Source organism: Arachis duranensis, chromosome 1, assembly GCF_000817695.3.
Source record: "Arachis duranensis cultivar V14167 chromosome 1, aradu.V14167.gnm2.J7QH, whole genome shotgun sequence".
Lineage (NCBI taxonomy): Eukaryota > Viridiplantae > Streptophyta > Magnoliopsida > Fabales > Fabaceae > Arachis > Arachis duranensis.
In genome coordinates, this window is record NC_029772.3 from 5,454,680 (window position 1) to 5,466,081 (window position 11,402).

General features: G+C 32.0%; 2 protein-coding genes across 2 annotated transcripts in view; one reads left to right on the top strand and one right to left on the bottom strand.

The window, feature by feature from the left end:
* LOC107491455 (SMR domain-containing protein At5g58720) overlaps window positions 1-5,702 on the top strand; it is a 7,031-nt gene extending 1,329 nt beyond the window's left edge. Inside the window, exons 3-11 of the mRNA XM_016112326.3 lie at window positions 509-619; window positions 749-834; window positions 1,482-1,711; window positions 1,969-2,045; window positions 2,162-2,218; window positions 4,255-4,322; window positions 4,426-4,532; window positions 4,630-4,700; window positions 5,236-5,702. Coding sequence (XP_015967812.1) covers window positions 509-619; window positions 749-834; window positions 1,482-1,711; window positions 1,969-2,045; window positions 2,162-2,218; window positions 4,255-4,322; window positions 4,426-4,532; window positions 4,630-4,700; window positions 5,236-5,364 — 936 coding nt within the window. The 3' untranslated portion in view covers window positions 5,365-5,702. The remainder of the gene's footprint in view (window positions 1-508; window positions 620-748; window positions 835-1,481; window positions 1,712-1,968; window positions 2,046-2,161; window positions 2,219-4,254; window positions 4,323-4,425; window positions 4,533-4,629; window positions 4,701-5,235) is intronic.
* A 1,813-nt stretch (window positions 5,703-7,515) lies between these two features.
* LOC107491361 (peptidyl-prolyl cis-trans isomerase CYP19-4) lies at window positions 7,516-10,312 on the bottom strand. The gene is made up of 7 exons (XM_016112243.3): window positions 10,154-10,312; window positions 9,787-9,856; window positions 9,145-9,192; window positions 9,030-9,053; window positions 8,712-8,894; window positions 8,521-8,596; window positions 7,516-7,957 (listed from the first exon to the last, which is right to left on the bottom strand). Exons 1-7 carry the CDS (start codon window positions 10,217-10,219, stop codon window positions 7,819-7,821), a joined length of 606 nt encoding a protein of 201 aa, XP_015967729.1. The 5' UTR covers window positions 10,220-10,312; the 3' UTR covers window positions 7,516-7,818.
* Window positions 10,313-11,402: the final 1,090 nt, after the last annotated feature.

Here is an 11,402-nt window from a genome sequence, read left to right on the forward strand (position 1 = left end):
TTTTTTTTTTTTTTTTTTTTTTTTTTTTTTTTTTTTTTTTTTGTTCTTAAAGCAGCAACGGATCAGAGGTATAGAAGGGTTTGATCAACCCTAAAACCACTCTTCATCCTATGTTATATTCCACCAAATTGGGGGTTGTAGAGGAACTCAAATTTTAAATTACTTTTTTTCTTATTCATATTAAAATCTTGACTTTGCTTATTATCTCAGATTAAAGGAGAATCTGTATGAACATATAGATGCGATATTTCTGTTTTAATTCTCTCCTTTTTATTGTTTATTCTTGCATTGGATGCTGGATTGAGCGAGAAATGTTCAGTTTCAATTGGTTATTTGGTGTATCTGTTCATATTATACTTCTATTTTCATCAACACATTTAATTCAAATGGATAGCACTGAAGTTGCGGTAACTTCTTTTGCATCTATATATTAATTTTTGGAGTGCTAAATAATCAATAAAATTTTATGTTTGTTTTTATATTACTTACTGTTTAAATGATTTTCTAGGCATTGGATGTATTGCTTGATTTAACTGCATCCATGAATGAGCAACCGAGGAATGACAATGACAATGACAATATTTATGACATGAGGTTCCTTGTTGGCCACAAGGACAATGTGAGTGACAATATACGACTTTATTTACTGGAATTATACCTTTAAGAATATCGTTTTCTAACTTGTTCACTGTGTATCCTACCTTACGGTACATTGTATTCATTAATTCATTGACAAATTTTGTCACAGTTGATAGATAGGAGATCAGAGTGCACATCTCTTTCATCAGAAAGTGAAGTTTCTGATAATTTTTGGTCTCTGGGATCTTTTAACAGGTAAACCGGTGATCCCCCAAAAGGAAACTGCTTGATAAAGGTTCTAATAGTCATGGATGTAATAAATCTAACTGTTTTGGTCATCATTGTGTTATCCCTACCAATCTTGCGGGAAAAATCAGAGTTATGGATGGTGGAATTAGAAGTTACAAATTGAATTTTGTTTATGAAATATGAATGTTTTGGTGCAAAATATTTAGATTGCATTTTACATAAACATTTGCATCCTTTAAGTTTCAAAGAAGTGACTCCATAGAAATCAATGGATATTGTCATGTTGAAATTCTCAGTAATGTGGGAATCAATTAGAATCATCTTAGTCATTGTTCTATTCAAGCTACATGAGCCAAATGGTATTAAGCTCAACACCTTGTATAATTAAATTAAACTGTCACATTCAATCTTGAACCTGTGCTATACTATTAGCTCTAGGCTCTAGCTTGGCTCCGTAGTAAAATGAGTTCTGACCAGATATACATGCCATAATAAATTTAAACATATACGTGCTTTTGATTTCATAGAAATGACATTAATATAAAAGCTTTTAATTTTGCATGGCCTGTTTGTTTGAATATCAACTGTCTTTAATAAAAGGATCGTAGTATTTGGAACCTAACTCCACTAGCATAGTTGTTTCTTGGTTTTAGGAATTATGCGGACGCCCTCACTAGTTCTAAAGCTAATTCTCATATTAGCCCAGGAATTACAAAGTCAGAACTTCCTCAAAAGGTGTTGGAGTCGTTATTTAACATTCCCAAAAGCTCTGAACATGACAAAGGCACCATGAATTGGAGAAATGTAGTAAAGAAAATGCAGTCTTTGGGACCTGAGTTTGATGTTTCTCCACATGTTTCAGAATCTCAGCAACCTACTTTTGGTACTTAATTTGAAATACTTATGCTTACATCTATTGCCTCTTCTTAAATACTATCCAGTGGTTTGTGCCTTGTGGTTCCATTTTATTATATCTTGTGGTTCTATTGATCTCACTAACATTCAGTTTGCTTTTAGTTATATCTTCCTGTTTGTTTAGTCTTGTGTATTATCTTTCTCAAACGAATGTCTAAATTTGATCATTTTAGTTATGCTGTCAAATCATAATAAACCATTTACTTTAATTTTCCTGCTATATAGCTAAAGGGGCTGAATATCATGTGTTTAGAGAAGGTGCAAAGCAGCATTGGGATTCTGTGAAATCTTATTTTCAGAAAGTAAGTTTTCAGACTGCCTCTTACTTTGATGTATTTAAATTTTCTGATCTCCAAAAGCCTGTTACTATTGAGATTTGAGGATGAGAACATGAAAGGTGGTGTGACATTTTCTGCAGGCTTCAACAGCATATGCCAAAGGAGATCGATCATATGCTGCATATCTTTCTGACCAGGTTTGTTCCTTGGGTAGACGATGATTTTTGTTGTGACAATGACACTAGTTTTGCATGCAATTTATGTTATGGTTGTTTATAATTAATTATCTTTTCATCTTCTCTTAGGCTATATCTTTGTTGATATAGCTCAAAGCTTGGCTGCTAATTCTGGTCAATAATTGATATATATTCAATAAGTTTAGAACTTGTTTGGTTTTTGCTATCATTTTTAGTCATTCTGTTTCCAGTATTTTGTTAAGGAAAAAACTGAAAACACATGTAAAAAACAAGATTATTGTTTTTACTGTTATCAATTTTTTTTTTCTTTTCAAAATTCTGAAAACGATAGTGGGAAATGAAAATTGAAATCACCTAGGTTGTTATATTCTTTCCCAACACCCTTCTCCCTCTCCTAAATATTGACCCGCCTTGCTTGGATGGTTTTATTCAAATGTTTTGCTCTGATGCTTCCTTGCCTCCTTGTATATTTCTTTTTCCATTGTTTTATGCCCTTAAAGTTGTCACATACTTGCTTGCTCGATATGCGAATGATAATGATTTACTTGTATTTTTGGTTCTTTCCTGGGTACCCTTTGATCCTTTCAATTAAGGAGGTTTGAAATTCTTCTTATGTTACCCAACTACATCTGAAAATGTGGTAACTAATTGTGCATTTGAACAATTATATATCGATACTACACAATTTTTTTACAATGTTTCTCTTCGATCTCTTTAAAAAAACTAAAAACTCAAGAGCCTTAACCATTAAATTCTCAATCTCCACTGAATACCATTGCAGCTAGAACACTGGTCTAGATTTTTTTTTGCTTTTTCGGGTCTTCTACACAAGGTAACAGTCTCAATATATTGAATCAGCAGAAGGGAAAAACTAAACTTTGTGACATTCTAATTATTTTGAAGGGTTTAATCATATCTTGACATTCAATGATGAATGAAATTTGGATGTTAACCAATCTGTTAATTAAAATTGTATAATATATCAAGCCCCAAATTTGTTTAGGTGGTGTTCTGGTTGTGAGGCCTTTATTGAAGGTGCAATGAATGGGAAATTAGGGTTTGTCGGTTTAGGCTGTGATGGTGATGGTGTTATGGCTGGTGAGTGTTCTTGCTGAGATTGGCAAATTTGGGTTTGAGTTTAGTTGAAATAGTTATGACTTTAAAAATTTTAGGCTCTTGTTACGAAGAATTAGTGGCAAATGAAATGTTCACTGTTTGGGAATAAGAATAATCAAATAGGCTTGATGTTCGGCATTTAGGACCCTTTTCTTGTTTCTTTTTGAGATTTTGGAAAAGAATTGTTACAAAAGGATTTTAACGATGACTATATTTAAATCTAATTGGGTGACATAAGAGGGGCTTTAAATCACTTAAATAGAAGGGCTACTGAAGAAACCACTCTATTTCTTTGGGTCCTAAAAGATTTTCTTTTGGTTTTGGTCCAATAAAACTTAAAAGCTCTATTTTAGACTCTATCATTAGTTTGTTCCATCAAGTATTGAGGTGACTGGTTAAATGTTGATGTGACATGTCGTGTCCGTCAACATTTTAGCTCGTCAGGTCAGCATTTAACCTATCACGTCAACTCTTATCAGAACAAACTAATTAGAGACCTTTAAATTTTATAGGAACCAAAAACTTATTTAAGCATCTTTTCTTCAATGTGTTATGGTTTGCTTAGACCATGGATTGCTGTATTGTGTTATGGTTTATGTATAGACTACCTCTATCTTTCAGGGATCTTCAGCTGTGTTTAAGTGTCTTAAGACAGAAATAAATAAACAGGAGATAGGGACAAGCTAGAACAGATATATATCTATCTTTATCCCTACTGTCCGCAATTTTTGTGTGGATAGTAAGTTGGACAGTTTTTCTTAAAATAGAGATATTTTGCTTGTTTTTGTATTTGTCTCCTTTTACAAATAGGTTTATATCACCAGTTCTCTGTATTTCTGCTCTAAAACAATTATCAAATGGAACCTTATAGTATGAATTCACCTTATGATACAATGCTAACTGTTTCTTCATCTCATCAGGGTAAAGAACAAACTAAAATAGCTCAGAAAGCAGATACTAAGGCAAGCCATGACATATTTATAGCTAGGTGGGTGGACTTCTGTAAATAGAAAATTCATAAAGCACCTCTTTTTTCACATTAGCCCTATATGTGTTCTTGCTTGTATTAAGCTATTGTTAGTGATGTGCAGAAACAAGGGTATAGAGAATGTTATAACTATTGATTTGCATGGGCAGCATGTGAAACCGGCAATGAGAATGCTGAAACTTCACCTTCTGTTTGGATCGTACGTTCCATGTAAGCATTTTCCAAGGACTAAAATGGCATGTTCTATTGAATTATATTTGCATTTGTTTTCTTTACCTGATGCTTTTTTCAATTATTATTTGTTAAGCTGTACAAACACTAAGGGTTATCACGGGGTGTGGATCGCATGGTGTTGGAAAGTCGAAGCTGAAACAATCAGTATGTTTGTCCATCTGTTTCTATCCAATCTTAAACAAAGTGGTACATGTCGGATTAAATTTACCATCTCAGTTGCAGCTTGTGAGAAACATTTTGGGTGTGTTTGTTTAAGCTTATTTGGACGGAGGAGTAATTTTTAACAAAATCATTTTTCATGGGAGCAATTCATCTCATCTTATACTAAGAATCTAAAAGCCTTTTATATTTTTTTAAATAAAAGATGAAATGATTAGCTTATGTAATTTTTTTAAAGATAAAAGCCTCACTTCTTTCATCAAAGTAACCTTAAACAAATGTGCCCTTAAACTTGTATACCCAAGTTATGATTTTCAATTTAACCTTGAAACAAATGATCATTTTGTCCATTTGGAGGAACAAAAACCACTCTGCCTGGAGGCATGTTCTACCCCTAGTAGGCTGATTGATGCCAAACCCACCTAAAGTTATGTTCATCAATAAAGAAAAGAAATTGTCTCTTTGGGGGGACAGGAACTCTTTCTATGTAGTTTTTCCTCATCAATTTTGCTTAATGCAGGTTGTAAACCTTTTACACAACGAGAGAATGGAATGGTGTGAAGAGAACCGTGGAACTTTGTTGATTAAACTTAATGGTTGGAGAGAGTTTAGCTTTCTGGACACTGACAGTGATAGCGATAGCAATTAATTTTCAGCATGGTTGCATAAGCTTTAAAGCTTTTAACCAGAGGCTTATCGTCAACTTTTACTTTGTACCAATATTAGGTAAGTACACTGGCAAACAAAAATTAAGTAAATTATAGATGTGCATTGACATGTACATTATTATTATTAGGTGTCCCATAGTTTGTGAGGGCATAGAGATTCTTGGCATGTTTAGTGTTATATGATGAAGCAGGACATGTAGCTCTAAAATTCTAAGTTGAGCCAGAATTACATTCTCAGAGTAGGCTAATGACCTCAGATGCTATCACTGCTGTACATATTAATATGGAAAGATAATGTTTAATGCTCATGTTTCTAGAACAGTTGTGCTATGGTTGTTGCATTAAGATCAAATGCAATGTCATCGTTTTTCTTTTTTTTTTTATTTGGTCACAAAAGTTCATTGCACTTAGGTAGGGGTGTTTGGTGTGCAGCTTTTATCAAATTGAGGTTTTGAAAGAAAAGTCAATTTGATTTGAAGTATATAATCTGATTTAAATTATTGCTGTTTAGATTGATTTGTTTATTCGGCTTTGAAAAACAATTTTTAAGATTTTAGTATTAAAAAAAAAGTATTAGACTCCTCTAAAGTGAGAGAGTCCATAAAATGTAAGGTGAGGGATTAATTACTTTTAAATTAAGATAGTGGAATAGGAGTTATATATTCAATAGTGATTAATTTTTCTCGTTATTACGTTACCAATATTTTTTTAATTTTATTTTAGAAGATCTAAATTTTTAAAATAAAAAAACCTCCATCGAGGCAATTACTACCATCAACTCAAACCAACAATTGCTACCACCAACTATCATTGAGATAAACAAAACCATCCACCATAATAGAAATGCATAGATTAAATCCATACATTTGCCAGTACTGAACCAGCATAAAACACATAAAAGAAAAGGAGCGATAGAAATTAAAACCCTAGGATTGAGGCATGACCAACAAAGCAAAATCGATGTAGGAAGAAAAGAGTGAAATGACATGAGTGCCAGAACTGGGGACTAGTGGTCTTGGGAAATAGGGAGGTGGTGGTGGCAAGGAGAGGGGCATGGAGGCTACGGCAAAGGTGTATGGCAATGAGGATTTAGGGGCATGAGAACAGAGGAGAATGGGTTGAGTTTGTTTAATTGTGACAAGGACGAAATTGGCAGCACCAAAATTTAACTGGGGCAAAACAAATAAACCATGTCCTCACACAGTGAATTCAGAGATGGAAAATTAAGGTGAAGACTTAAGTACAGTTGTTTTCATATGAAGCTGATAATTGAGAACCGTTAAATAATTTGATAGATTTGACTAAATTATCATCTAATGATTTTCGACTATCAACTTCGCATAAGGACAATTGCATGTGAATTTTTACCTAAAATTTTATATATGCACATTTGCAAACAAACGTTTTGTCCTACCATGTTTTTTGTGTTTCTACACTAACTACAAATGAAGCTCCCTCTTCGATTTTATTTGACTTAAATAAATCTTTATTTGATTTTCTTAGAAAAAGAAGCCCCCTTTAGGACTAGGAGTGCCTTAAAATAAAGTTGACAAGTTCTAGATGAAGTATTAGAGCAAATTATGGATTACAACCCTTTAATTAACATCAGCAGAGATTCTTCATTTCATTTGACAAGCATCCTTCGAATTCAATGGGTTTAACACCCGCCATTTGGGAAAATATAAATAAACAGAGCTCAAACCTTTACTAATATCTCTAACTTGATTTTGGCTTTTTGACCCTGTTATGATGTTTAAGACAAAAAATAACAATAGAAAGATCAATGGAGAAAATGGTCGCGACCATTTAAAAGTCACTCAACAACACAGAAATTTGGACAGTATGTGGCAAAAAGAAGGAAGTAATTTTGAGCATTGAATATGAATATCACTGAATACTATATGAAAAGAAGGAAGTAATTTTGAGCTGAATTTATATCTGTTAGAGCAACTGCAGGATCTAAAACTCATCAACCAGAAACAAACACCGATTTCCTCATTATATTATCTATTATCATTCCAGAAAAATGATATTATCACGGTTCTTTTTTTATAATGTCACTCCACATATAACCATACATAATTTTTTTACATTGTATATTTATATGAATTTATATAAAAAAACACTTAACATTATTAAAATAAGAGTGATAGTATTCATTCCCATCTTTTGTCCTTGATTGATGATGCCAAAATAAGAAAAAACCATTCAGTGATAGTACAAAAGCATAAATTTATGCAGTCCTAATTTAATTTTTTACCTCAACATACTTCGCATTAAAGGATTGGTCCTACTGAATATAACAAAAGATACAGTTAACAATTAAGTACATGCTTAGGAAAGATAACAAGTCCAGTATACAATGCAAACGAAAACAGGAACACTACCATAAAAAAAACACTGGTTTGGGAACTGAGAAGTGTTGGAAGTGCTGTTTATAGAGGTAGTTCACCACTGTCAGCAATTGTGACCTTGCTCTTGGGAGTGCCACTTTGTTTTCCTTCAGCTTCAATCTTGTATACAACATCCATTCCAGAAAGCACCTTTCCGAAAACAACATGCTTTCCATCCAACCTATCAAATAGATCAATGTGTTATTTAGTATTGTTTCTTACAGTCTTACGGCAATGAAGCATGCATTACTAATGAAACAAACAAGAAACTCATTCATACTCCCTTTGTCAAATGATATAAGTCATTTCTTAATCCAAAATTTTGTCCAGCAACATAAGTCATTTGAATGGTTCAAGGATGTTAATAACTTTCTTCCCCTTATACTATATTCATAGTTAAACTGCTCCTAATAAGTGCGCACTAAGCTTTTAATTTAAGGTGAGAAAATACAAGGTAATTCAGTCTAAGCACTTCAAATATACTTTTTGGTGAAAAGTGACCTATATTTTTTGACGCAGGAGTGTATCATAGAATAACCATAGAAGGGAATCGATCATTGAAAAATCCACTTGAATGGATTGAGTGTAGATTTCCATCATTGATTGACAAGGTGGGCCCAGCATAGCTCAAACAAGTGTACTAGTCATTGGTGGAAAGCATCCATTCGCATTAGTTTATGGCACAAAAAAATTTGTGATTTCATCTATAATAAGTTCTTAATATAGATGCTAGATATTAATTACCAGCTAGTTGTAACAGTAGTAATGAAGAACTGTGAACCATTGGTATCAGGACCAGCGTTTGCCATTGATAAAAGTCCTGTTCACAAGGAAAGTAACAAAACATGTTAACTGCATTATACATTCACATATGAATTTTGGTCATCAAAAAGCATGAAAATAATAAAAGGGAAGAAAAGGATAAAGGATTTAACCTGGTCCAGTGTGCTTTAGCTTAAAGTTCTCGTCAGCAAACTTCTCTCCATAAATTGATTCTCCACCCATTCCATTCCCATGTGTAAAGTCACCTCCCTGGATCATAAAGCTAGGTATGATCCTGTGGAATGAGCTACCTTTGAAATGAAGAGGCTTTCCACTTTTTCCAGTTCCCTTCTCACCTAATATATTTAAACATAAATATTAAATTTTTTACTCAATCATTTCTTCAAATCAATGCAAGAAGAATTACAAAGAGCGGGTTCTCTGATTCTGAGATTAAATAACTATGCACAACAGCAGCAAAAACAGCGCACCTGTGCAAAGAGCTCGAAAGTTTTCTGCAAATAAAAAAATTTCAAAACATAGTTTCAGCTAACTTTAAAGATGATAAGCACCGAAATTAAAAGATGAAGAATTCAATGACCAAACCTGCTGTCTTAGGAACTGTCTTTCCGAAAAGGCCCATTACAATTCGACCTGGGAAGTCAATGATCAAAGCATCAATATGTCAAACGTTGATACCCAAAGTCAGGGAAACACAAACCGCATCTATCAATTACACTTCTTATATGACTGCAATCTACATATAAAAAGTCCCTTGAAATATAGATTGAGGATTCTGATTATTGCTATAGATGTATACATTAATTAGTCAAATAAGTCAAGATGCACTTCGACACACATTCACTACATCAACAAAATGTCAAACGTATTCATCCAACAATTTCCCTGTTATTTTAACCACTTAGTTTGATATTTGATTAATATAAACATGTGAAGTGATGATTGTGAAAGCCGGAAGAGCATTACTCAATTTGAGTTGTAAAAACTATGGTAGGCAGAAATCCACAACATATTATTCACAGACAAAAAGATAATTTCATCTTGCACCTAATTTGACTATTTGACTTTGAATCGTAGCATCAAAGGAAAAGAACAGAGAAGATTACAATACAAGATTTATGATCATACTTTTTTATTCAAATCATAATAAATAAGAGAATCGTTTCTTAAGCTACCTTAGAATTTCATATATAACAAAAACAAAAACAAAAATAAAAAATAAAAAACCTGCAGGCTCTCCGTCAATCTCAACATCAAAGTAAACCTTGTGTGTGACTTCTTTCAAATCCTTCTTCGCCTGTAACCCAGACATTGATCATAAAATTAAATTTACTGATTTGAAAAATCGAATCCTGAGCTAAATAATTGCAAGGTAAACTATTTCTGATTCTAATTTCTATCATTTCGTTTTATTTTTGGACTGATTTTCCAATTAAAATAGTTTTATAATAGTGACTTCTTTGTTCACATAGAAAATTGAAATGAAGTTCGATCTAGAATATAAAGCTCAATTACTCAGCAATTCCACGATCCAATAAAGTAATAGAAATCCGAAGAAAAAAGGAAAGTAATAGAAAATCGAGGGAGATGAAACCTGGATTAGAGCTAGGGTTCCAAAGAGGAGAAGAGAGCTAAGGAGTAACGACGTCGTTTTCGCCATCTGAGGCTTCTTTCTGTTTCTTCTACGATCTCAGCTTCGCAGCTGCTATGTTTCGTCTTTCGAGAGTGACTGTTTTCTGTTTGGGTGTTGGGAATAATACGCAGCGGGAGCTGTCGTTTTATATGATAGCACCCTGTGTTCGTCATCTGCACCAATGGGTGTGCGACACGTTGCAAATCAGAACGGACTTCTTTGCTGTTTAAATTGAAAGTTTTTCATAAAATTCTAATTTTTATCTCTATTATAAAAGGTATAACATAAATAATATAAATTTGTTTTTCTAATACTTTTAATATATGTATATTAAAAAAGCAAAATTTAATATATTTTAATTTTAATATCATAAAAAATAAAATTTAATCTAATTTACTTTATGTATATATATTTTTTTATTACATTCAATTAAAAATTATTATAAAAACTAAAGTATTTTTATATAATAATAGATAAAAAATTTACAAAAGAAAATTAAAAGAACAAAAGAATGAAAATAAATTTAAAATACATAAAATGGGATTTAAACTCATGTTTTGAAGTATAAAATATTTTTATTTAATTATTGAACTAGAAGGTATATTATTAAAGGTCTTAGATATTATTAAATATATTTTAAGTTTTGAAATTTTAGGGGACTGTGATTCATGTTGGTCTCTTTAAATTCGCCTTTGAGACTAAATGATATTTGTTTGTTTTAATATTTAAATAAGACAAAATCAGATTATTTTAAAGAATAAAGTGAGATAAAACAATTCATACACCATATAAATTCATTTTTATCTTTTTGTTTGGCCTTATTTAAGCACCAAAATAAAATGACGTCATTTAGCTATGCATCTAGAATAATAAGTCAGAACTAGTTTAACACTTCGTTTATTGATTCAATGCTAAAAAAATTTAAAGACTAATATAATATCTAAAGTTAAATTTTAAATACTAATATAATATTTTTTAAATTTAAAAAACTAGGATGATAAAAATTGTAAATTTGAAAAAAATTTACTTCACTTCAAACTTAATAACAATTTTAGTAGAGGTATGCCCTAATATTATCAATTTTAATGGATATCCTTTTTTTTAAATTCCCAGGACAGAAGGTATCAAGGGCCAACACACATCATACTAAAGATTGCAGTAGACATACTATAGCATTTATAATATTTTAAGAATTGTTTTTTTTTTGTAA

What these genes read in the sequence shown, in the direction of transcription:
- LOC107491361 (XM_016112243.3), bottom strand. Translation starts at nt 10,219, where the DNA reads ATGGCGAAAACGACGTCGTTACTCCTTAGCTCTCTTCTCCTCTTTGGA. An exon ending in CTTTCGAGCTCTTTGCACAG is followed by an intron (nt 8,895 to 9,029) that starts GTGCGCTGTTTT and finishes TAAATATATTAG; the next exon opens with GTGAGAAGGGAACTGGAAAA. An exon ending in GCTAAAGCACACTGGACCAG is followed by an intron (nt 8,597 to 8,711) that starts GTTAAATCCTTT and finishes CCTTGTGAACAG; the next exon opens with GACTTTTATCAATGGCAAAC.